The sequence below is a fragment of the Guillardia theta genome (genome assembly GCF_000315625.1).
Source record: "Guillardia theta CCMP2712 unplaced genomic scaffold GUITHscaffold_26, whole genome shotgun sequence".
NCBI classification, from domain to species: Eukaryota; class Cryptophyceae; order Pyrenomonadales; family Geminigeraceae; genus Guillardia; species Guillardia theta.
Genome location: NW_005434648.1, coordinates 443117 through 467577, shown reverse-complemented (window position 1 = coordinate 467577; position 24461 = coordinate 443117). Strand labels below are relative to the sequence as shown.

Sequence of the window (24461 nt, the reverse complement as noted above, 5' to 3'; positions counted from 1 at the left end):
GCAAGATGTAAATGTTCGAAATGAAGGGATTTACCAACATCGGGGCAAAGGAAGCAGAGTCTCTATTCCGTTCTCATCCCCTCCCTCCTCCACGCTTTCTTCCTTCCCGCTCCTCCTGCAGCTCCTCTACCTCATGAACAGCGTTCTGAACTGCCGCAGCCGCATCTCCTGCAGCTCGCTTGCCTCCATCCTCATCATCGCCGCCTTCCCCAACCAATCCTTCCTCTCCTGCATGTCCATGATCCTCTGCTCTATGGTTCCCTCGCAGATGTAGCGGATGATGGTCACAGGACGCGTCTGCCCGATGCGGTGGAGCCGATGCATCGCCTGCTCGTCTACCGCGGCGTTCCACCATGGCTCCATCATGTAGCCTCTCGAGGCCATGGTGAGAGAAAGGCCGACGCCTCCGACCTGCGTGCGGATCAGCGGGAGGGAGGAAGAGGAGAGGACAGCAGAGGAGGAAGGGAGAGCATGGAAGAGCAGACACGAGAAGAGGCGACAAGGAGAGATAGTCGGGAGAGAGGGGCAACGGCCGGATGGGGTTGGGGTTGGGGTTGGGGGGCAAGGGAAGAACGAGGAGCAGAAAGGGAAGCAACTTGACCTTGGTGCTGAGGAGGAGGACGGCGCCGTGAGGAGCAGCTTCAAAGTCCTGTATCAACCTTCGGCGCTGGAGGATGCTGGTTCTGCCATCGATGCGGTAGATCGGGATGCCGGCAGAGAGCATGGCGCCTTCCGTCTCGTCCAGACAGGAGAGAAAGTTGGAGAAGACCACAGACTTCACTGAGCTGTCCGCTTGCAGAGCCTCTTGCACGTCGAGGAGGAGAGCATGGATCTTAGGGCTCAACGTCTTCTCCTCCTCTCCAGCCCCTCCCTCCCGTCCTTGCTGAAACTCACCCTGAGCCTCCTCCTCCTCCTCCTCCTCCTGCCCTGTCTCGGACATGTTGCGAGCGAGGGTCTGTTGGGCCTCCCGCGTCTGGTTCATGGAGAACACTTCGCTCCTCGAGAACGACTGTCGGCAGAGCGGGCACACAGCGCGGCCGTCGGAGGAGAGCTCAAGGAGTTTCTGGATGCAGTCCTCGCAGAAGCAGTGGAGGCAAGAGCGAATGACTCGCTTCGTCTCCTCCTCCAGGTCCTCCAGGCAGACCACACACTCCATGTCGTCCTCTTTGCCCACCAGCTTCTCCAGCATGCTGTTCGCCTCCTCCTGCGTGAGGAGCTTCGCGGCGGGCTGCTCTCCTTCCCCCTGCTGCCTCATCCTCCTCTCCTCTATGTACCTCATCACCTGTCTTGCCCTCTCTATCCTCTGCTGCGGGACCCCGCGGGAGGAGCAGCAGGTCTGGCGCAGGCGGAGGATACACTCGAGGACGGAGGAGTACCTCCTGAGGACCGCTGCCCCCCCATGCTCGTCGAGTGCGAAGAAAGCGGAGCTGGCGGACTCGAAGAGCAGGTTGTACGCGTCCAGGTGATGGCTGTGGAGACGGACTGTGTGAGTCTGGATGGAGAGCGGGGGGAGGGAGGAGGAGAGGATGGCCTTGGTCCTCCTGAGGCAGAAAGCTTGCATGACGACTCTCAGGCGGGTGATCCCCAGGGAACTTCGAGACTTGATGAGCCTGAGAGGTCGAAGCAAGCAAGTCAGTCAGAGGAGGAGGAGGAGGAGCAAAAAGTGCGCAGGAAGAGGATGAGCAGAGGAGTGTGCTCGAGGAGGAGGGAGGGAGGGAGGGAGGGAGGGAGGGAGGAGAAGGAGGAAGAGGAGGAGCTGCAGCAGCTTCTCACTTTTTGACATGCTGCAGCCATGTGGAATAAGTATCGAGAGGCTCAACGCGAAGAAACTGCAGGAGAGATTGGATGTCATCGACGTCGTTCTGCAAGGGCGTTGCGGTGAGACACCAGCGATTTGTCGCCATGAGCTGCAGACAAGCCTTGTGGCTTCTTGTCTTCCTGTTCTTGATCGCATGAGCCTCATCCAAGATCACTCGCCACCATCTCATCTCGAAGACTTTCAAGTTTTCATCGTCGATGGCGTCTTGCTGCACTGATTGACGCACTGCACAAAGGATGAGATGGGAGTTGCGAAGGATCTTCACAACTCACCCATCTTCTTCACGTGAGTCAAGTTCTGTCGTCGCAGCCATCTCTGATGCAAGTTCCTCAGTGTCTCGTAGCTCGTGAGAACGACGTCATGTTCTGCAAGACGGCAAGAGGACGAGCTGTTTGCTGGTCTCTGCAGGTATTTGGCATGCAGCACCATCGTCTTCATCCTCCCGCTCTCAACATGCTTGACAATCTGCGACTCCCAGCTTGTGATGACGGAGACAGGGCAGACGATCAAAGTCCTGCTCGTCACTTCGCTGCCTTGCTCTTTACCGGCGACGGATCGAGCAGCATCGTTGCTGAGGATGAGGGAGAGGATTTGAATGGTCTTGCCTGCTCAAGTTCGTCATGTTGCTACAAGGCATCTTGACTTCACCAGGTACTCACCCAACCCCATGTCGTCCGCCAGGATCCCCCCGTAGACAGGGTGGGGCCTTGAAGGCCGGCGGATATTTGCTATGACACTGTCGTAGTAACACGTCCCGTCGTCCTCGGTGATTTTCTTCCAGAGGGCGGAATGAACCAGTTCGTCAATCTTGGAGTGGTTGTTGGAGGAGATGACTTCCTTGCGATTGTGTTTGCTCTTGCCGTCTTCGACATCATCTCTCAAGAGTTTCCTCCAAGTCTCCTTGTTCGCCTTCCCCTCCTCCTCATCCGACCTTCTCCCGCACTCTCCCCCATCCCCACCGTCATTTCCATTAAGCATCCCCTCAGGACATTCTCCCTCTCTGTCGCCCTCCTCCCGTGCCGCACTTCCCTCCATGCTCGAGTTGTTACCTTCATCACCTCCCTCTCCCTGCCGACACTCCCTGCTCAGCATCCAGTTGACCCCTCGCAGCTGGTGGTCATACAGGGAGGAGCGAACCCCGAGCGCGTGCAGAGCCGCCATATCGACCAGCGACACGTCAACGGAGCTGGTGACGTTCTCAAGGTCGTCGATGACACTCTCAAGTGCCTCCTGGGAGTTCAGCAGCGCCGCCGACGTTCGGTTGATGACGACTGACGTGCCGGAGGGGCCCGAGGGCACTTGGAGGGGGGGGAGGGTGGAGAAGGAGACGGTTGACTGCCGGAGGATCTTCAGTGACCTGCTCCTTACGCTAGAGTGCCCGGCGATCCGGACCTCGCAAGTCCAGGCATCTGTCGTCTCCTCGTCCTCCCCGTCCTCCTCTTGTGCTGGTGCCTGAGGGTGCTGGTCGTCTTGGATGCGCTCGTGAGTGAGCATCTTGGCTTGATAGTACCTGGTGTGCTCATGACATGCGATGAGTTGGCAGATGACGCGCGCGGCGTTTCCTTCGACGAACCCGACGATGAGGGAGCCGTCGCTGATCTGCCAACAAGAGAGTTGCAATGAGCCAGTGTAATGATGATGAATCACAAACATCATCGTCTTCCAAAACGAATCATGATCAACTACGGACATGACAATGATTATGAACTGTAATCATGAGCAAACCGGGTAGAAATGACTTGCAGAAATAAACACTGAAGCATCGTGAAATTCACAGATCTCAGGGAGACAAAGAAAGGAGGACATGCAGCAAGTTATAAAAATTGGAAATATGTCCTCAGAAACATTCAGGCTGAGTATTCACACGTAATCATTCATACATTCCTCGCGAAAACATGTATTTGTCATAGTCACAGCATCTCACCCGGCACAGATCTCCAACAGGACTCAGAGTGAATTGACAGTTTGATCGCAAGTTGCGAATCTTCTTGATAAACACGCAAGTAGCATTCATGCTCGCAATGTGCGTCATGATCGGCAGCTGGAAATTCTTCTCGACCCTCTTCTTCCTCCCCACGTTGCGGAAAGGTTTCCCACGGAAACTTTTCACCAGAGACTCGAATCCTGAATGCAAGAGGGGCAAGAGGAGGCAGAGGAGCAAGAGGAGGCAGAGGAAGAGAAAGAGGCTTTAGGTGGATGCAAGAGGAGAAGGAGCAATGAACAGCAGAAGAGAGAGTCCGGTAAGCAGGAAGGGGGAAAGAGAGAGGAAGAGAGAGGAAGCGAGAGGAAGCGAGAGGAAGCGAGAGGAAGATGGAGGCAGAGGGAGACGGAAGGGGGAAGAGGGTGGGAGAGAAAGAAGGAGAGAAAAGGAAAGAGCAACCTCTGTAAAGAACCGAGGACGGTCGGAATCCGCTCCAGGGCCCCCGCACTGCAGAGAAAGCATGACAGGCGTCCACCTTGGCAGCAGCATCAAGGTTCCTGCGCATTCAAACATCAGCCACTCCTCTCAACCTCGATCTCGCTGCTCACTCGTAGCCCCTGATCTCACTCGCTCGCCCGACGGCGTACGATGGGATTTCGAGGTGATGCAAGTGGTACCAGCTCCTGATGAGAGAGATGTCTCTCAGTAGTAGCAGCAGCAGCAGCAGCAGCAGCAGCAGCAGCAGCAGCAGCAGCAGCAAGCTCACAACCTCAACTTCAACCTCAATTTCATCATCATTGTTATGGTTGCTTCATCACCACCACCAACAAAACAACAATAACAGCACAAGCACCAACAAACATGAACGGCAAACATCTCAGACACGACAAGACCAGGAAACTTACACGGAGGAAACGGCGCCAATTTGTTTCTTCACACTCACCCCGATGCTACCATCATTGATGAAGCCTGGATTTCACACCATTCACACAGCAGCTCTCTTCACAGCCTTCTACTCACTGCTACATGCTTCACAGGTCGCACGTGTCCGCCGCCCCCGCTCGATGTTGTAGTTCTGCATGATGCTGGTAGGTCGCGCTCCTCCTCCATCCCCCTCCTCCTCCTCCTCCTCGAGGTTGTTGATGATCCACCTGCGGGCTGGCTCAGAGGCCGCTGGAGGAGAGTCAGGCATGCCTGACAGCGTCCTCCACGTCCCCTTGTGGATCTTGGTCGACAGCCCGCTAGCAGGAGCTGCGTCAGTGGCAGGGGACCAAGAGAGGAGCTGGGGAGGAGGGCAAGGGTCGCACTGACCTCTGCCTGCTCCCTGTTTGCTCCCATCTCCATTAGCCGCGAAACCTTCCACCCCCGATCGCCATGAATGGATTCTGATACACCATCGTTGGGCGGGCAGTGGCAAGGACAATGGGGAAGGAAGGAGATGAGCTGGTAGGCAAGTGAAAGCTGAGAGTGACATAGGCAGGCAGGCAGGCAGGCAGGCAGGCAGGCAGGCAGGCAGGCAGGCAGGCAGGCAGGCAGGCAGGCAGGCAAGTAGAAGAAAGGGAGAGTGCAGGGAGGGATCCGAGCTACCTCTAGAATCCTCGGAGGTATCCCAGTCACTTCCTCCTCGACAGGTGAGCACACAACCCCTCAACCTCGTGAACCTCAGCAGCATGTCCGTAGCAGAGCTCGTCGCTCGCTCTGACCCTGACTGCAAGGTAGGGCAGAGGAGGAGCAAGATGAGGACGTGGAGGGTCTTGGAGCACATAAGACAGTCGAGCATGGGAGAGCGTATCCGGTATCGGGACATTTGGAGTGGAGATCTTTCAGCTAACGATGCTGAAGCGCAATGTTGTTGGCCTCATCCTGCTGTTGGTGCCTTGCTGCCAGTGTCTTCATGCCCCCCTGCTCTCCTCTCCTCCATCCTCTTCGCCCGCCACTCGCCCCACCTGCTTCCGATAATCCTCAAACCATTTTCGCACTTGTGGTTCTTGCACTACTGTGTGGGATACCCCACCCCCTTTCTGACCAGATTTTGTCCTCTGAGAGTACGGGTACTCATTATCACTCTGATATAAGGACGAGACGCTTTCTCCTCCTCCTCCTCCTCCTCCTCCTCCTCCTCCCTTCTCCCTTCTCCTGTATTCGTGCTCGGTGTGAACAGGAGCATATCGCACATGCGTGCATGGATTGCGCTTGTCCTGTGTGTCACTAGGGTTTCAAGCTTCCTGACTCCTCCTGTTGCCCTGCGATCCCTCCGATTCGCCTCTACACAAAGTTTTTCCCTCACCTGCTCCCCTTCCCGCGGACGTCTGCACAAGGTCGGAGTCAGTACACTTGCCATGGCATCACCAGCTCCTTGGGCCCGTCCGACACCCGGACGCAGCGGCCAGGGACTAGAGAATGGAAGAGTAGCGATCATAGGAGGAGGAATGTCTGGCCTGGTGTGCGGAAAGAGACTGGCCGAGCTCGGATGCTCAGTCACGATCTTTGATACAGGAAAGCATGCAGCGGGAGGAAGAATGTCAAGCAGGATCTTGAACATGAAGTTTGCGGCAGGGAAGGCCAAGAACGCCAAGGTAGAACGAGACATGTCCTTTATACCCTCCTGATTATCATACATGTCTTGCATACTTATATCAACATCACGCATACCTTGCATAATTTGTCATCATAACACATGTGTTGTTTTTGTCTACTCATCTCATCATAATGCGTGTCTTTTGTATTCTGCCGCTTATTCAACTCTCACTTTTACATCTTCTCACGTGTTGTTCAGGTTGATCACAGCACACAGTTCTTCACGGCAACCGATCCCAAGTTCACTGCCTTGGTGGAGGAGTGGGAGAAGAACGGGGTAGTTCAGGAGTGGAAGGGACCGGTTGGGGTGCTCGACAAGGGAAGTTTCACTGGGCTGGCAGCGAGCTCGAAGCTTTGGGTTGGGGTCGGGGGAATAGACGCGATCGCCCGTCACCTGTCAAAGAGCCTTCGGGTTGAGCTTGACACGTGGGTGGCTGTGGTGGAGAGGCAGGAGGACGGGAAGTGGCGGCTGTTCCGTGACAACATGAGGAGGAGGAGGCTCAGCTCGGAGGTTGCTGGTGACTGCTGAAGAGGACTGCTGACATGCCATGGCAGGTGGGCAGACAGTCTGACTTCGACTACATCGTCGTCGCTCACAACGGCAAGTGCGCGGAGAGACTGATGCGAGATGCGGAGGTTCCAGCGCTGTAAGATCACCTTCCTCCTCCTCCTCCCCCTCCTCCTCATCCTCATCCTCATCCTCATCCTCATCCTCATCCTCCTCCTCCTCCTCCTCCTCTGTTCCTTTGTTCTCCTGCCCAATACTCCTGCCTCCTTCTCCCTCTCGCTCCTTCCTTCTTCCACATCCCTCCTCCCCCACCCTCAGCCATCGTTGCCAATCATTCTGAAATTTTCCTCGGTGCAGGCACCGACTCCTCAAGTGCAAGTTCAGCAACGCAGCTCCACCCAAGGACCTCATGCAGGTTCCGCGTTCCCTTCCACGTCTCCTCCTCACTCCCTTCCCAGCTCTCCTCCCTGTGGGTCCTCGCGTTTGCTGTCGAAGGGACCCTTGGCCTTCCGTTCGAAGGAGCGTTCGTGAAGAACCACCCGGACCTCTGCTGGGTCTCAGGTGGGCAACTACCCTACCCTCCGACGCCTCCCGTCCTCACCCGCGTGCTCTAGATAACACCCGTAAACTGGCGACCCCAGCACAGAGGGAGAAGGTGGCTGAAGGCGGCTATGAGACCTGGACTGTCATATCCTCACGCAATTACGGCACTCGCAACAAGGTGACCTTCCTCCTCCTACTTACCATCCTCAACCTCCCTACCTTCTCCAATCTCTCCTCCTCCTCCTCCTCACCTCCTCCCTCTACTTCTGTGCTCCTGATCTTTGATTTCACCTCCTCAACACCGACACTTCGACGCTCCTCCTCTGTCTTGCGCTGCCCTCGTTCCTCCCTTTCTCATACCCAGTTCCCAGCTCCCCATTTTATCGAACTTTCCCCGTCCCCTCCCCTTCTATCCTCTGCCTCCTCTGCTCTTCTCCTGCTCTCCTCCCCCCCCATCCTTTCTTTGTCGGCTCCTCCTCACCCTGCACCGCCCAGGTTCCCCAAGAAGCAATCCCTGAGGACGTTGAGGAGAGAATCGTCGACGAGCTGCTGCGTGCCTTCGAGAGCAGCGCGGGGCTAAAGAACGGATCCATTCGCCCCATCGCTAGGAGGGTCCAGCTCTGGGGAGCAGGGGTACCTATGAACGCCTTCACAGGGGGGCCCTGCGTCCTCGACCGGGGTGAGCAGACTAGCCTTGCTGCCCTTGCCCTTCCCCCTCCTCCTCGCCTCTCCTGTGCCTCCTCCCTTCCCGCTGCCAACTTTCACCTTCTACTTCCCGCCCCTCCACCTACATCGTCTTCACTTTCTCCTACCCCTTGTCCCTGCTACCTCATCTGTCTTCCTCACCTCAATCGCAGCCACGGCTTCAGGAATCTGCGGTGACTGGCTCATCGAGCCGAGCGTGCAAGGAGCCGCGCTGAGCGGGCTGGCCATGGCGGAGGCGATCGTGGGAGACATCAAGGGAACAGTTACAAGTGACCTGGGGATCCCAGAGGACCTCCGAGGATGCTTCGCTCCTGCTCCTGCTCCTGCATGCGGCGCCTTCCCGGGCCTTGAGGTCGGAGACTTCAACCCTCCTGAGGCCTCGAGGAAGCCTGTGCGTCCGATGGAGGGGCAGGAGGAGGGAGGAAGCGGAGGAAGAGGAGGAAGAGGAGGAAGAGGAGGCAGGGGGGGCGGGAGGGGAGGGAGGGGTAGAGACTCTCGGATGCCCTTCACGTCCAGCTCACGACCAGTTGTCTCCTCCTCCAGACCTCCTTCAGCTCCACCGAGCGCGCAGGGTCAGAGGGCCAACGTGAAGGGAAGCCAATGAGATAACTGAAACTCCTAGTTGAAGTTTTTGAATCCCTTGGACAATGAACGTGATTAACAGAGCTTTGCTTCATATCTGCTTTCATATCAATCCGCTGCATATCGACTGTTGGTTGCCATGTTGTACACGAAGACACCAACGAGATTTCTGTCTCTTGCTCCTGCACTCGCTCTCCCTCTTCTCTATCTTTGACCCCTCTGTCTAGGAGGGGAAAGATTGAGCCGGCTCCCCTGCTTGTCAGGTTGTCCGCTGAAACAAGCAGCAACAAGTCTCGTCATACACGACAATGATGTGGAAAAATGCAGCTGATGAAGAAAAGTAGGTGAAACAGAGGAGGAAGTGAAATAATTGAGCAACAAGAGGGAGGAGGGAGAAGACAAGGAGGAGGAGGAGGTGAAGGACAGAAAAGGGACGCGGGGGCGAGGGGGGGTAACGGAAAGCGAGGAAACACACGGCGACTGAGGACGTGATAGCGGTAAACGATGTATAAACACAAAGAATAAACTGTCAACGGTGCCTCCTCCGGCTGATGCTCAGAGCCGGTGGGGTTGCAAGACTTCGCTATCGGAACATCTTCACAAGCGCATAAGTGGCCGGTCGACCCCCTGAGCCTCTAGAATTACCTTGGGCGCCGCGTCATCGAAGGCAGGGGCTGAGTCATGTCCTTGCCCTTGCGAGAGTTGCTGCATGTAAGCCTTGGTCTCAAGCAGTTTCTGACATCAGGGCAGTCAGAATGAAGAAACGACACAATCGCACAGCAGCAGCAGCAGCAGGAAGAGCGGAACAACCTTGGGAGAGTCCGGGACTGGCATGCGGTTTAAGAGAGAGGTGACAGGAGCCTCCGCCTGCAGCGAAAGATCAGTTCAGGCTCACCGATGACGTCATCAGGTACCTCAGTCTCCTTGCTTCTATGCCTCGGCGTATAGCCCGGGATTCCATTCTGTCGCATACGTTGAGGAGACAATAAGGGGAGGAGGAACTTTACCAGGGGGTTCAGAGGCATCGCATCGTTGTACTGTTGAGATTTCTTCTGTAGGCGACGCAGAGCGGCGGCATGGTCGCTCGGTCTTGACAAGGTTGGACTCATGCCCGCAACTCTAGAACTTGTGTGTACATGTGACTTTGACATCTGTGCAAGCTCCTGCAAGGCTGTCACAAAGTGACGACAAAGACGAAGCGTGAAAGACTCGCCTGCCCATCAAGCGCGTTTATCCTGCTGGAAGGTCGCAGAGAAGCCTTGCGGTGAACAGGGGAGTAATCCTTCACTTCTTTCAGCCCTATGTAGAGGCCGTTGGGCCTGAATTCTTCAGTTGCCTCTATCACATGGCATCTACAACACTAACATCAGGAGATCATGATCGTAGTTCATCTTTGAGTCTTTACCCAGTGAGGTCACACTTGTACCGATGGTTCGCATGCGAGCTCTGAACGCTGCCATGCCTTCGATGCATGCTCGAGACGCTGTCATTCATCACATACTCGGGCTTCGAAGCCTCATCAGCAGCCTGCGGAATCATTCACAAAACTCGGAAGTTTCCAACGAAGAAAGACCGTGGGGATGTCAGGTTTCATCGGTTTGGTCCTACTGCCCCCGCCCGTTCTGTAAGCCTGATAGTACAAGAGGGCCTGGAAGCAAATCAATCCATCTTTGACTTTTTGTTCCAACCACCAAACCTTCGCCATCTTGTCGTGAAAATTGGGGTTGCGATATTCCAACCTTGTAAGAGATGTCAAAGAAGGTGCTTGTTTCTCTAGGATCAAGGCAATACTTAGATTTCCAACTTGGATTTTTCTCTGGAAGGGATTGCTGGATGGGTTTCGCTGAAAGGAAACCAATCAGACATAATACTTAAAGATTCTATCGATCGCACTGTCATGGACCCCCGGTCGATGCTGCCCCTTGTACAACTTGTAGTTGAACATAGCCTGTCAGGTCGGAGGTCATCTAACATCTCCACACTTAACCTTGTTCCTCACCTTCTTCATCTTGGACTTGAAAACTTCTCGAGGGCTGGCTGCCTTCATCTTGATTTGCTTGCTTGCTGACTTGAGCAATTCCTCCACCATGTTGGCTGATTGAAAGGAAGGAAACTGAGAAACGCAGGGCGTGCAATACTCCCAGACAGCACCAACCTGCTTTCTCCTTCTCAGTTGCGGATATCTTGCCCACGGAGATCTGAAGCTCAGTCAGCAAGCGCAACATCAGCTGATGGGTTGACCTTGACACCAGCTTTCTTGGCGACATCTGCGATGGCATGAAGCACATTCCTCTTCTTGCTGTGTGCTGAAAGTCGTTTCAGCCTTAGACCTCATCTCCCATCCCCCAAGGCAGAAGTAGGACCTTTGTGAAGGAACAGTCTCTTGTTGGAAACTGAGCCCAAGTCGTCTGTGGGTTGAAGACGTCGCTGTCAGACACAGGACGTGGGCTACTTGGGAGTGCAAACCTATCGCCTCTAACGCCTTGTACTGGCCCTTTACCATCTTCACATTGGGATTGTTCTCAACCTACAAGGAAGCCCGATCAAGGGATGCCCAGGACATACCAGGGCGTCTCACCTTGGAGAACATGCTCTTCAACCCCAGCATCTTGTCGCCTTTGGATCCCATGGTCAGCTGCTTCTTCGCCTGCATCCAACATGTCACGCGCTGCCAACGGGGAAGCTTCAGCAGAATCACTCACAGATTCCTCGAGCATCTCAGGCCGTCCTGGCAACCATGAAGAGTATATGACAGCAAGGAGAGAGGCGACGGCGAAGAGAGCAATGCAGGTCAGCTTGCCATTCAACATTCTCTCTTGCACCTTGTGACCCTGTCATGAAGAAACGATCAAAGTTCCCCCTTCAAGGACCGTCCTCCTGATGTGTCGCATCACACGGCTCTCCCATCTTCTCTCACCCACTCGACTGTCTGTCCTCTCCTCTTCGCCCTCCTCTTCTCTCGCCCGACCCTGCCTATGTCATCAACTTTCCTTCCTCGTTTCCCCCGGCCCTTCCCTCTCTCTCCTCTCTCGTCTTGTCTCGTCTCTTCTCCCTCCTTTCCTCCCTCTTTCCTAGTATCCCTTCTCTTCCCCCTGAATCCTCTCTCCCTCCTCAGCTCCCCCCGCCCTCCTGCCCTCCTCCTCCCCTCCCACATAATTGTCGAACAGCCATCATCATCACAACGCAATAAGGTAAACCCATAATTTCAAAACTCAATTAGGTCATTCCATTTAGGTAAAATTGTTCACTCTGGTCAACCAACATTTGCGGACACCAAGTAATCCAGATTAGTCAACTCGACAGCTGTCCTCCATGCTCCCTGGCATGTCGCGAGCGCCGAGTGAGGAGCGGCAGAGGAAGATTGGATGTGGAAGGGAGGAGGAAGGCGGTATGGAGAGAAAGTGAGAACGATGCGATGATATGAGATGACAAGAAAGCATGAGACGCTCCAAGGCTCCTGAGATTCGATGTATGGGACCAAAATTAAGCACGCCTGTGTTTCTGGAGAGACAACTCATAGAAGGAGAGAAAAATTTTGTATGAAGTGGTATCCTGGTAGATAACTTGATCTGATATTCGAGAAAAGAAAGAATGATTTAAAGTCAAAATGTACTGGTTGCGGCATGGCTTTGTATTTCAAGTAGCAAATGAGTGGAAGTAACGTTTTCAAAGCTTGCTTTACTTCCAACCCTGCATGTTGCACTGACTAGATTTTAAAGCGCAGACATGGCATCTTGTAAGGCCCAGGCAGCAAACCCGCAGTTCAGTGCGGGGATTCACTCCTACTATCAGGGGAAGATAGAGGAGCTGGAAGCAGTGTACAGGGAGAAAGCACAGAACTTGCGTCGTTTGGAAGCTCAGAGGAATGAGTTGAACACCAAAGTTCGCCTTTTGCGAGAGGAGCTGCTGCTTTTGCAAGAACCAAGTTCTTACGTCGGTGAAGTTGTAAAAGCGATGGGAAAGAACAAAGTGCTCGTGAAGGTGAGAAACTGCTGTTGAACTGTTACATTGAAAATTTTCTCACTGCTTCTCTGCCCACGACAGGTGAATCCGGATGGCAAGTATGTTGTGGACCTGGATAGCAGTATCGACGTTAGCGAGATCAAGCCAAATATTCGTGTCGCTCTTAGGAATGACAGCTATGTTCTGCACAAGGTTGTACAGTGGAGGCGTTATGATTTCCAAGGCGATTGATTTGCTTTGTGCAGATTCTGCCCAGCAAGGTTGATCCTCTTGTATCCCTCATGAGGGTGGAGAAGGTTCCAGATTCCACGTATGAGACAATTGGAGGACTTGACAAGCAAGTGAAAGAGATCAAAGAGGTTATTGAACTTCCAATCAAGCATCCAGAGATTTTCGAGAGCTTGGGTATTGCACAGCCCAAGGGAGTTTTGCTTTATGGTCCTCCGGGGACTGGGAAGACTCTTTTGGCAAGAGCTGTGGCTCACCACACTGATTGCTGCTTCATTCGTGTCTCTGGCTCAGAGCTTGTCCAGAAGTACATCGGTGAAGGATCTAGGATGGTTCGTGAATTGTTCGTGATGGCTCGAGAGCACGCCCCCTCTATCATTTTCATGGATGAGGTGGACTCCATCGGTAGCAGCAGAATCGAAGGTTCTGAGGGTGGAGATTCTGAGGTGCAGCGTACTATGCTTGAGCTTCTCAACCAGCTGGATGGTTTTGAATCCTCATCGAATATCAAGGTATGTTACTCTTGGAATGATCTGCACTTTACCTTCTCAAACATATTCTCTATGCAGGTTCTTATGGCCACAAATCGTTTGGATATTTTGGACGATGCTTTGATCCGTCCTGGAAGAATAGACAGGAAGATAGAATTCCCTAACCCTAATGAGGGTGCTCGTGCTGACATTCTTAGAATCCACTCCCGCAAGATGAACTTGTGAGTATTATCTCCTCAGACATTAACATGCTTACATGTAGTGACGTGTTGCCCTTAGGATGAGAGGAATTGATCTTTCAAAGATTGCTGAGAAGCTGCCTGGAGCAAGTGGTGCTGAAATCAAGGCAGTTTGTACAGAGGCAGGAATGTATGCATTGAGAGAGCGCCGTGTTCACGTGACACAGGAGGACTTCGAGATGGCTGTGGCTAAGGTTTTTTTTGTCTTCTTGTAGAGGGACGTGAATGGTTGACTCTATCTCCAGGTCATGAACAAGGATAACGAGAAGAACATGTCGCTGCGCAAATTGTTCAAGTAAACGGAAACTCGATTACGAGAATGATTCCTATTGCTGCAAGCGGTCTTCTTGCATGTGTCGTCAGTAACGCTATGAAGGTCTTTGCGACCCCGGTTTTGTTACAGTAAAATTTTCTTCTCTTTGAAAGCTTCTCATGTCACTTGTCTTTCAACCATGGGTTGGCACAAAACAGATACAGGAAAAAAAACTTCATTGTGTTCTCATATATCCTTACAAAGTCGCCCTCAGCGTTTTTCGATCACACGTTAGCCTCTGGCTGCCTCATTGGTGGGCGGCCTGGTGGTGGTTTGGTGTAGAGTACAGATTTTGAAGCAGAGTTTGAAGCAATTGAAAGCCTGCATATGGGCGTCAATGGAGAGGGAGACAACGATTTAGGGTACCTCAACAATCCCTTGCGCATCTTGGCAGTGCGAAGTGTTGCAGTCGGTGAGCCTCTTAGCAATTTTTGTCCCTGAGAGAATAGGAGAGAGGAAGAATCAGAAGGAACTCCAAACAACTATTGAGACTAACAGTTTGCCAGAATACAGTCTCCATAGTCGGTTTAACCTCGCCAGGCTGCAGGACACGATAATTCCCGCTGCAAACCTGTCAGTCGTTCGGAAGGCAAAAGATCTCGTGCTCACATTGCAATGTCCCACACAAGTCCATGCTCGTCGTACATTTTCCTGCTTTCCGGCTCCGACAAAATCTTCAACATAATCAGAACTAACAATTGACATCAACAAAACGTCCACCTCATATGACTTGAGCAGCTTCTGCCAAGCAGACGGATCGCCACCGAAATCAGGATGAAGAACTCTAGCTTTCTCACGGTAGGCTTTCTTGATGTCTTCTGCAGTGCACTTGGGTTTCAGCCCGAGAGTGCGATAATAGCCAGTGTGATAGGGGATCGTCGGAGGAGGCTCGAGTGCGAACACCCCAAGCCTTCCTCCCCTGAAGTCATCCAAGATTCTTTCAGCCGCTGGCAGTTCCAGGCCGAAGAATTTAGTGTGAGCAAGTCTGAAGATGTACTCTTCTCCACTCATTGTCCCGATGGGAAGGTTGTACCGCCGCTGAAACCCTCCGAGATCCACATAGGAGGGAAGAGAAAAACCAACCTTGCGAATCTCATCGACCAGATGTGCAGCAACGAGGATGGTGTCGTAGGATGCCTTGCCGATGTCATCGCAGATTGCAAGATGCAACGCAATCTCTTGCGTCAACAACTTGGCAGGAATAATCCCGGGAGAGTCCAAAAGGTCGTATCCTTCCACCCTCGACCATTGCAACGATTTCGTCACTCCTGCTCTGTTTTCTGACTTCGCCTTCTTCATTCCCGCCAGACGATTTAACAGGGCGGACTTTCCAACATTGGGGTAACCAATCACTGCTACCTTCACATTGCGCGGAGCTATTCCTCGTTCCTCTCGGCGAGTGTTAACCTTTTCCCTCTCCTTCTTGATGGCTCGTTTGAGGTGTATGAGACCGTCTCCCCCCTCCTTGCAGTTCATGAAAACGACAGACGTATTCATGCTGTTCTCCAAGAATGCTTTCCACATGCTGATGGATGATGCCGGGACCATGTCTACCTTGCTCATGCAAATGATTCTGGTAGCTTTTCTGTTCTTCAGCCAATTGTCAATCATCGGATGCGACGTGGAAATGGGTATCCTTGCATCCCTCACCTCCACAACGACATCAACAGCGCTGAGAACATCCTGAAGAACTTTCTCAGCTTTCGCAATGTGCCCAGGATACCAGGAGATTTGTGCTTGACCCTCCCTCCTCCTAAACTGCTCCGCGACAGTCAACAGCAGCTCATCCTCGTTTGCTCCTCTCTTGGCCAACTTGTAGCGCTTGTCCTTCTTCGACATCTGAACGCTGAGAATATTCTGAACTCTTTTCCCTGGAACCTTAGGTAGACTCAAACTTGTCTGATCAAAGACATTCCTTGCGAAGGGACAATTGGAGGAGGATTGTATCAGCTTTGCAGGACAAACCTGAAGATACCCATCTACGGCCCGCAGAGAAACGATGGCAATGAAGGAAAGAAGGAGAGAATATGGTCTGTTCATGATCAGCCTCCTTCCTCCTGCTTGATCTGTCTTGTCCTTTTGGCTGGGCATATCGCAGGAAAACTTTGGATGAGGAAAACTCAACCTTGACGATGAAGAGATGGACGTCCAGCAGGAGGAAGCAGAGGAGAAGAAGAATGAAGATAAAAAGGAATGAGAAGGAGAGAATGATAAAGCAAGAGATTTGAACCAAGAGGAGCCAGCGCATGCTTGTGCATAGCGATGCCTGCCTCCTCTGCGGTAGCCCATTTTTCAGGGGGCCGTTGACTACCCTAGTGCACCCCATGTGTCACCCCCCTTTTTATCCAAAAAGGACCCCCATTTCACCCGCCGTTTGGCAGAACTCCTCCACCCCCACCCCCTGATACTACCTCCACCACCCCCATCGGCACGTGCGGAGGCAGCAAAATTTGATTAGTGGCGCATATAATCGAGTAAATCAGTGCCCCCTGAGTCGCGCCCGGCATCCGATGATCCGATGATCAACCGTTGAACCCGGTGACCGGGCGGCCGGGCCGGGGGACTGGGAAGTTCCGACTGGCATTCTACGTGGCGGGCCCGGTGGGTCCAACTTGGGAGTGCTGGCAGCTAAGGCTGGCAGCCTGGCAGGCGGCGCCGATCCTTGTTGCTCTTCATAAACAAACTGATCGATTGCCGCTATCAACATCACGTTCTTTCATATCAAGTCGACATCCAAGTGTTGTACTTTCACATCGACATCTTCCTTCTTGGTCACCTTGGCCTGTACGTAGATGCGAGCAGCCTTGAGCTTCTTGTAAAATCGCGGATTCTCAATCTGAAGCGCGACGGGCTCGTCGGGGAAGGTGGAGGTAAGTTTTGAGATGTCGAGGTAAGCAGTGCCGATGAGGTCGTCTTTGGTTATCTATGAACAGCTGAGAAAGAGGAGAAAACGAGAGAAAGGAGCGAGAGGAGCAGGGCAGGGCAGGGCAGGGCAGGGCAGGGCAGGGCAGGGCAGGGCAGGGCAGGGCAGGGCAGGGCAGGGCAGGGCAGGGCAGGGCAGTAGAAAAAGGATAGAGCTGAAGATGAACAGAAGTCACGTTGGATATCACGGCAGATGATTATGATGAGTTAGAGGTAATGTAAAGGGGGGTCGGGGGGAGGGGAGGGGTGAGAAGGAGAAGGAGGAGGAGGATGAGCAGCAGCAGCAGCAGCAGCTCGACTCACATTGTCCTTGTCCCACACGGAGATGATGACTGTGGTGCTGTTGCTGTACACCTTCCACTCGAACGTCTCGTCCCACGTCGGGTTGACCTGCTTCCTGATGATCTTGCTCATGTACGAGTCCCTGCTGCCCTCCCCGTCCAGAAAGAGGATGCAGTACGGGTCGCAGCTTCTTAGGAGATCCATCCTGGGGAGATGCTCTGCCCGGACGAGCCGGAGGGTTAGAGTCCCTAGAGCACCTGCTCCTCTACCCTGATCCTCCTCCTCCTCCTCCTCCTGGATGGTGACCGAGCTCTTCTGCGCTATCCCCTCCATCACTTGCACGATCCTCTTCTGCTGAGCCACCAGCTGATTCTGCAGCGCGTTCATGGAGAGAAGTCGCCTGCATGAGGAGTTATGTGATACCCCCTCCTCCTCCTTCTCTACCTCCTCCACCTCTTCTATCTCCCCCTATACCCGCTCCATCGCCTTCGCTCCTAGTTCTCCCCCGTTCCCCCTCCTTCTTCCTTCACCACCTCTTCTCTCTCTACATCTTCCTCCTGCTTCTCTACCTTCCTCCTCTTCTCCAACTTCCCTCCTCACCCTCCTTCCCTCCTCACCTCATGTTCTCTATCTCGAGGATGAGCTTGAAGTCCTGGTTCTTCCTATCCTGCAACTCGGACAGGTCTTCCCCGTAACGATCCAGCAAGTTGTGAATCGCCTCGCTGTCCTCCACCCCCCCGACCTCTTCTCCATCCTCCTGCCCCTCAGCCTGCTCTTCCACAGGATGCGCCCTTGCTCCTCCCGTCCTCCCCAGGAACAGCTCGAGATCCTGGTAGTCGACTTTGATTCCTCCTCGGATCAGGATGGCGCGCTGGTAGGCCATGCGCTTGCTGATGTCGAGCTTCACCTTGTGCATCTGCTGCATCCTCTCCTTCTCCTCCAGCAGCCTCTGCTTCAGCCTCTGGTTTGAGATGAAGGAGCTCCCGGGCAGCACCAGCCGCTTCACCTCGTGCGCTACCACAGAGGAGAAGTCGCTGATGAGGCCGGTGGAGCCGTCGGTGTGGCTCTTGACGTTGGCGTACGCGTCGACGAGGATGGCGAGGAAGATGTTGAAGAGGATGAAGAAGACGATGAAGAGGTAGGACCAGAGAAAGATGTGGAAGGCCGCAAAGTCCGAAGCATGCGACATCTGCGAGAGGAGCAGGTCAGGGAGGAGGACGGGAAGGGGAAGATCTTACGGAGGAGAAGAAATAAAACGTGTCGAAGTTGAGGATGAAGATGGCCAGGGTGATGCAGGAGCTCGAAAGGTTCTTCATGCCCTGCACCATGCTCGTCAGCATGAGCAGGGAGGGGAGGAGGGGAGGGAGGGGAGCGGGATAGCAGGGGAGAGGAGAGGGTGAGGAGAGGGAGAGCAGTGTCGGGGAGAGTCAGAGAGGGGAGGAAGAGGAGGCGACAGACCTCAAACTGATGACCGAAGAGCAGGACGCCGACGATGGCGTAGCCCATGAAGACGATGAGGAAGAGGAGGATGAAGTGCCAGAGATCGCTCGCAGCGTTAGAGATCGTCCTTGTCACCATCCCCATCCTCTCCTGGAAGTCGAGGGACTTGAGCATTCTGAGTACGAAGAGGACGACGCTGACCCCCGCGAAGAAGGAGAACACCTGCATCGTGCTGGAGATGCGCTGCATGGTGTGGATCAGGCTCAGGAAGTCGAACTCTGCCTGGTTGTTGGTTCGAAACATCCTCGCGCTCGCTGGTTTCGTAGCCGAGAGCGGAGCCTCGAAGGTCCTCGCTGCCCCGTACCTCCTCGACGTGCTGTTGTCGTAGTTGGGTCCGTAGAAGAGGATGGGATAGTTGGGGAGGAGGGTCAGGCCCTGCACCTCAGCTCTGTGCACGAACCAGGTGACGACAGTTCCCCACATGAAGACAAAGTGAAGGAGGTCAACCCAGTTGAACAGGTCGGCGAAGTACTCGTGGAGGGCAAACTTCCTAGCCTGCACCATGATGTCCATGATTTCCAGTATGCAGTTGATAGCGAGGAAGAGGATCACGAGGAGCATCAGGACGGCCTGAACGACGCTTGGGTAGAGGATGCGGTCGAAGGAGATGGTCTTGATGTTGTAGTTCCAAGGGATCTTCCCGCTGGTCTCCCACTTGAACGAGATGTCGAGGTAGAGGAAGATGTTCTTCACAGCGTTGAACGTCACCACCTCCACGTGCAGCTCTTGCGTCTGAGCGTCAAGGAACTTCCCGTCCTTGGCAAACGCCACCATGGCCTGCGCCTGCTTCTGCGTCAGCCGCTCGTCGAAGAAGAGCTTGAAGCTGTTTCTGTCCTCCCCATGAACAACCTTCGCATCCTTCTCATGCACCGTCTCGTAGCTCTTGTCCATCGCCAGCTCCTCTAGCGACAGGGTCCCGTCCAGGTTCGCGTCCAGCCAGTTGGCGTCGTACTCGTGAGGAAAGAAGCCCTTGGGGAAGGAGAGGGTGGAGGAGCCGTCGGTGCCGTTGACCGCGTGCCGTTCGCTGGGCCCGTAGAACATCTCGGGCCGGAGCTTTCCGTTGTAGATGGAGCTGAAGGGCATGAAAGTCGCGTCGTAGCCGAAGGGCTTCGAGTCAAACTGCTGCTCCGAGGGGCACAGGACTCCCTCCTTGGCGGACTGAGTGAAGGCCTTCACGTCAGGCTTCTGGATGCCCTGGGAGCAATCTTCTCCCTTCCTCCTCCTCTGCGAGATCACGATCCCTCCCACCATCCGGTTGTACGGCGTCAGCTCTCGCACCTTGGGCTGGAACTGGGGGATGACGGTGGGGGTCTTGCCACGGGCGTTGAACTTCCAGACCTCGAACTCGTGGTTGTCCTTGCAGTTCGTGTCCAAGTAGGACAAGATCTTGCTGGCGTCGATGCACTCCGGGTAGCCTCCTGACCCAGGGCACTTGTCTTGCGGGCAGTGACCGGTGTAAGAGTCCCTGCTGTCTACGATGCAGAACGAGCACTCGAGACAAACTCCAAAGTCATACCCGGCATCAGGGACTCGGTAGCAGAAGGCTGAGTCCGGACAGTCGTAGTGGGTCACACAAGCCTCGTAGAAGCCAGACGTCTGCAGCTGAGAGGAGATGGAGGAGGACCGCAGGGAGAGGCTGGTGTGAGGGAAGGCAGCGGGGTAGCCGGTGAGGAGGGAAGCGAGCGCGGCCTTGAAGCTCGTGTCGACCACCACCACCTCAAGGTTGGAGGACGTGAAGACTTTGACCGTGACGTCAGCGACGGAGAGGCTAGAGGCGTTAGCCGACTGGGACAAGACAGCCGAGCCGAGGGCTATCCTGCTCTTGTCCTCGTTGAGAGCCGTCGAGAGAGCAGACTGGAGCCAAGTGAAGCTCGCGCTCGCGTCAAAGGTCTGGTTGTTGAGCTCCACCACGCGGAAGGTCGCGGAGAGAAAGGGAGGAGGGAAGACGCAGATATGGAAGGGAGTGCCCATGGCACTCGGCAGAGTCCCCGAGCAGGCGATGGCGAGGACGGAGACATCGGTACCTTCGACATCGGCGGTCTCAAGGAACACATTCGCGTACGTCGGGTTGGAGTAGAAGGGCCCGGTAGTGCAACTTGGCTGCATCAGGCAGACGTTCTGACTGTCGCACAGCGTGACTACGTAGGCGATCTTGGCGCTGGTGGTAGTGGACTTGATCTCAAAGTCCACGAAGAAGTTCTCTCCGTCGCAGGAGGTTGTCACAGTCTGGTCGACCAGCTTCACCGTCGCTGCTGTTGGTCTCGTCGGACACGCCTGGCCCCCCCAAGTCGCGCAGATGGAAGCGAGCGAGTCAGGGAGGATGACTTGCACGCGAGCTCGCCACGAAGGGATGGAGATCGTAGGCGTCGGCTCTCCCGGCCGGGCACCGTTGCAGACGGTCACGTGAGAGGACGAGCACTCTGTGCTGCAGGCGTCGTCAGTGCAGGCACAGGCCGTGATGCCGTAGGAGCAGGTAGAGGATGAGGGCGGACCCAGGTTGACGACGCCGGCGGTGAAGGTGAGGTTGTTCTGATAGTTGGCAAGCGACACGATGTAGCAGGCCTCAGTCCCTTGGCTCCCTATGCTGTAAACATATCCAGCGTCCTGATCAGCAATCTCAGTGCAGCTTGAGCTCCTGAGCGCTACTTGTCTCTTCGTCTGCCTCTGCTTCGGTCGGAAAGCTCGTAGTGACTTGCTGCGTGACTGCAGCGTCGGAAAGCGTGACTTCACCGTTGGGGAGAGCTCCTTCAGCCCGACATCCTTCTGCCTCGAATGTGCGGAAGTCATCGAGCCCTCGTACTTTCTTCTCATCTTCTCTGCTTGCTCGGAGTGATGCTCCCACAGGACAACCTGTTGTTGTCTGGCTCTCCTTGATACCTTCGCAGGGCAGGTTGTTTCAGCCTGTCCGAAGAAGGCCATGTTTTCAGCAGAGTCGATCCCTCCTGTTCTGTTGGGGACCGACATGCAGAACAAAACCTGGAAGGAGCGTCAAGGTGAGTTTGACCTTCCGACTCAACGATTACCTCAGCAACTGTGTCGAAAGAGTTTGTAGATGTCTTGCTCGTAATACTCCCATTCAAGCCATAGCTTGCCATGACTCGGAAAAGCACATCTTCAAACAGGACAGCAAAGATCAGTCATCGTCGTCGAAGTGAAGATCATTCGAAAGAATACCTGGAATGTTTAGGTTTGAACACTTCGGATCCAGGAACATGGCCTCTGAAGAGAAGCAGTAATCTATGATTCCTGATAGCAACAAATATGATGCAGTGATGAACTCCTTCTTGTCGCCATAAGAGAAATCGTTCGAACTGTTCCGCTTTGGGACTGTGCTGAAAGCAAAACAAGCATCAGTCAAACTCATCAAGAAACACACATCAATTCCGTTCAACACCTCGGAACAATCCCAAGGTCTTTAAGAGCTGTGTTGTCCACAAGCTCGCTGGTCTTGACCGTCTGATAAAGCACAAGGTTGAACTTGCCGTCAGGCACGTCCACGACAAGCTTCGAATCATTTCTATCGGTCTCGAACAAGAAGTTTCCCATGGTCTGACTGTAGATGTTGTACTTGAACCCGCCCTTCCTCGCATCCTGAATCATGCTCTGAGTCGAAAGATCCCAGTTGAGGCTCTTGGCACTTGTTTGCACCACGTCTTCCAGGTTGATAGAGAGCGATGTCACATTCAAGTAATTCCCACAGTCGATGATGCAGCCAAACCGACCAAACCCAGGGTATTCATCCGGACTATCACACTTGCCGTCCCCACAGACAGGATCGTTGAACACTTGTTTGATCAGAGCGTCGTTCAACCAGGTGTAAAATTCGTCCACGTTGCTGAGAAAGCCGTTGGCACCAACACCCGAGTTCGTGTACCCACCTGATCCTGTTGTTGGCAGCTTACCAACAATCAGGTTCATGACCGAGCTCTCAATCGCGTAGCAGGCTTCGTAGTCTCGCTGCATGAACAACAGCACGATGTACAAGATGAAGAACGTCGTCGTGCCCATCAACTTCTTGTATGAGTCTGACCTGTTGATTTTCGCTTCTGCCATCTCTATCAAACCATCCACCATGAACTCTTTTGATGTCTCAGGATCCTTTTCAGAGGGGTTGAAAAGGATTTTCGACTCGATATCTTCAAGGACATCTTGGATGGCCAGAACTCGTTCTCGGAAGACCCTCTTGTCCTCTACCAGCAAGGGCTCATCTTGCCATTCATCGATTTCTTCCCTTCGCCGTCTGTTCCTAACCGCAGCGATCAACCCCCCGGAAGGAAGGGCCATACACCAGTTATGCTGAACCGAACAATGAGATATCAGGAATCCTTGTCTTTCTTCTTACATCTTCCGTGAAACTCCCCATCCTCGCTGGTTGCTTCCTGATTACACCATGATCACCGTCCGGCATCCCTCCATCTCGGCGCCTCTCTGCCCTCAGTTAACTTTCTGTAAGGGTTTTTAGTTCGCTCCACCGGTTACTACCTGCCCTACTACCCCCTTGTCAAAGTTAACTCACCCGGCTAATTTTTTTTCCAAAACTAGGTCGGTGAGGTCGGTGACTCAAGTGTCGGACCGGAGTCCGGGTCACCGGCGGGCCCGGGGCCGGGGGGTTCGGCCCGGACTCCCGGAGTCCGGCGCTATCAAGGAGCCTGTGCAAGTGATAAACACTTCTTTACTCAAATTTAAGTTAAAAATCAGTACGAGGACAATCATAAACAATGATAATGGAAATGGAACGGTCGCATGGCTGATGCATGCATGCTGTCGGCTGCCGCTGTTGCTATGCAGCCTCCTCCTCTTCGATCATCCCACTGCAAGCTCGCAATATCAGTTTGATGCAGATGGAAGCGTTGCCCCTCCCTTGCCCGCAAGCGTCTCAACTCAGCCGCACTTGCTTTCACACAACAAGTCGTTGGGGCAACCCATGAAGTCAAGAACAAGATTGGGGAGAAAATGCGCACACCCTGAAGGGTGCGATGAAGCTTCTACCAGAGTGGTGTACGGCTTTCTCGACAACGATACCCGATTCTGCAAGATGCATAGGTGCCCGGATCACAGGGACCTTTCGAACAAGAAGAAAATCTGTTCATTCAAGGGATGCTTGAAGTATGCTACTTTTGGTCAGGAGAGGTCGAGTCTAGAACTGTCAATGACCGATCAAAACATGTTCTGCAAGGATCACAAGCCAGATGGTGCTGGCGCAAGATTTCGTAATGGATGCTGATTTGCATTGCAGATTTTGTGGATGTGAAGAACAGGATGTGCAAGTTTGGAGGTTGTCGGAAACGAGCGTCCTACTCCATCCCAGGATCGCGACTTTGGTTCTGCAGGTTCCACAAGCTTTCGGGCACCAACTCTACATTTGGCCTCAGGATCTGTGATCACGAGGGCTGCAGCAAGGTGACCTACAATTCATCCACAAGATCCCGTGCAGTACTCATGCGTGATATCCCAGGTGGCGCATTATGGAAACATGGCTGATAAGTCGAGACGATGGTGCGCCAATCACAGGAGTAGCATCGATTTCGACCTCCACAATCGAATCTGCGAAGGTCACTTCTCTTCCTGGGGCAGCCAGGACGGACTTTTCCAGTCATTTCGCTGCACCCGAAGGGCAATCTATGGCTCTCCAGAAGGTGATAAGGGGCTTTATCTCTTATCTGTCTCTGATGATCCCTTCTCTCTCAGATAGAATACGCAAGTTCTGCTCCCTCCACAGAAACGCGTCTCATGAGTACCTGAATGCGGCGGCCACATGAAGTTATGCAGTGTCGGAAACTTGAGACTGTTGTCAGCTCGAATCCCTTGAACTTCGGAAGCTAGACTCCCGAATAGTTTGCCCCTCTCTGACGAACTGAAGCGTAGTGG

The 24461-nt window shown here is 53.9% G+C and overlaps 10 protein-coding genes across 10 annotated transcripts; 3 read left to right on the top strand and 7 right to left on the bottom strand.

The window, feature by feature from the left end:
- Positions 1-228: 228 nt before the first annotated feature.
- Positions 229-772, bottom strand: GUITHDRAFT_46720 (hypothetical protein; the record flags this gene model as incomplete). Its single annotated transcript, XM_005834325.1, has 2 exons — positions 229-411; positions 602-772. Coding segments are annotated over 2 exons (354 nt in total), but the record flags the coding sequence as incomplete, so codon positions are not given.
- Positions 773-1769: 997 nt separating this feature from the next.
- Positions 1770-1991, bottom strand: GUITHDRAFT_69570 (hypothetical protein; the record flags this gene model as incomplete). Its single annotated transcript, XM_005834324.1, has 1 exon — positions 1770-1991. A coding segment is annotated over one exon (222 nt), but the record flags the coding sequence as incomplete, so codon positions are not given.
- A 446-nt stretch (positions 1992-2437) lies between these two features.
- Positions 2438-5520, bottom strand: GUITHDRAFT_137571 (hypothetical protein; the record flags this gene model as incomplete). The annotated part of the gene is made up of 5 exons (XM_005834323.1): positions 2438-3418; positions 3744-3943; positions 4761-5022; positions 5052-5125; positions 5328-5520. The coding sequence occupies 5 exons, from the start codon at positions 5518-5520 to the stop codon at positions 2438-2440; spliced, it is 1710 nt and encodes a 569-aa protein (XP_005834380.1).
- A 649-nt stretch (positions 5521-6169) lies between these two features.
- GUITHDRAFT_106844 (hypothetical protein) lies at positions 6170-8734 on the top strand (the record flags this gene model as incomplete). Its single annotated transcript, XM_005834322.1, has 9 exons — positions 6170-6316; positions 6517-6828; positions 6873-6964; positions 7183-7240; positions 7284-7386; positions 7440-7546; positions 7864-8047; positions 8226-8464; positions 8696-8734. 9 exons carry the CDS (start codon positions 6170-6172, stop codon positions 8732-8734), a joined length of 1281 nt encoding a protein of 426 aa, XP_005834379.1.
- Positions 8735-9238: 504 nt separating this feature from the next.
- GUITHDRAFT_106843 (hypothetical protein) lies at positions 9239-11372 on the bottom strand (the record flags this gene model as incomplete). Its single annotated transcript, XM_005834321.1, has 18 exons — positions 9239-9250; positions 9301-9390; positions 9466-9522; positions 9570-9617; positions 9663-9818; positions 9944-10007; positions 10061-10182; positions 10229-10303; positions 10352-10394; positions 10447-10498; positions 10549-10603; positions 10655-10749; positions 10811-10853; positions 10897-10961; positions 11019-11063; positions 11122-11182; positions 11234-11302; positions 11358-11372. The coding sequence occupies 18 exons, from the start codon at positions 11370-11372 to the stop codon at positions 9239-9241; spliced, it is 1167 nt and encodes a 388-aa protein (XP_005834378.1).
- A 1009-nt stretch (positions 11373-12381) lies between these two features.
- Positions 12382-13968, top strand: GUITHDRAFT_162713 (26S proteasome regulatory complex, ATPase RPT6; the record flags this gene model as incomplete). Its single annotated transcript, XM_005834320.1, has 6 exons — positions 12382-12636; positions 12700-12810; positions 12864-13358; positions 13416-13558; positions 13617-13770; positions 13822-13968. 6 exons carry the CDS (start codon positions 12382-12384, stop codon positions 13873-13875), a joined length of 1212 nt encoding a protein of 403 aa, XP_005834377.1. The 3' UTR covers positions 13876-13968.
- Positions 13969-14518: 550 nt separating this feature from the next.
- GUITHDRAFT_46399 (hypothetical protein) lies at positions 14519-14744 on the bottom strand (the record flags this gene model as incomplete). The annotated part of the gene is made up of 2 exons (XM_005834319.1): positions 14519-14563; positions 14610-14744. Coding segments are annotated over 2 exons (180 nt in total), but the record flags the coding sequence as incomplete, so codon positions are not given.
- Positions 14745-14765: 21 nt separating this feature from the next.
- GUITHDRAFT_55778 (hypothetical protein) lies at positions 14766-15620 on the bottom strand (the record flags this gene model as incomplete). The annotated part of the gene is made up of 1 exon (XM_005834318.1): positions 14766-15620. A coding segment is annotated over one exon (855 nt), but the record flags the coding sequence as incomplete, so codon positions are not given.
- Positions 15621-16605: 985 nt separating this feature from the next.
- Positions 16606-22877, bottom strand: GUITHDRAFT_106840 (hypothetical protein; the record flags this gene model as incomplete). Its single annotated transcript, XM_005834317.1, has 9 exons — positions 16606-16812; positions 17115-17311; positions 17363-17493; positions 17711-18282; positions 18332-18412; positions 18552-21569; positions 21617-21705; positions 21768-21925; positions 21988-22877. The coding sequence occupies 9 exons, from the start codon at positions 22875-22877 to the stop codon at positions 16606-16608; spliced, it is 5343 nt and encodes a 1780-aa protein (XP_005834374.1).
- Positions 22878-23517: 640 nt separating this feature from the next.
- GUITHDRAFT_106839 (hypothetical protein) lies at positions 23518-24352 on the top strand (the record flags this gene model as incomplete). The annotated part of the gene is made up of 4 exons (XM_005834316.1): positions 23518-23785; positions 23830-23993; positions 24049-24229; positions 24282-24352. 4 exons carry the CDS (start codon positions 23518-23520, stop codon positions 24350-24352), a joined length of 684 nt encoding a protein of 227 aa, XP_005834373.1.
- Positions 24353-24461: the final 109 nt, after the last annotated feature.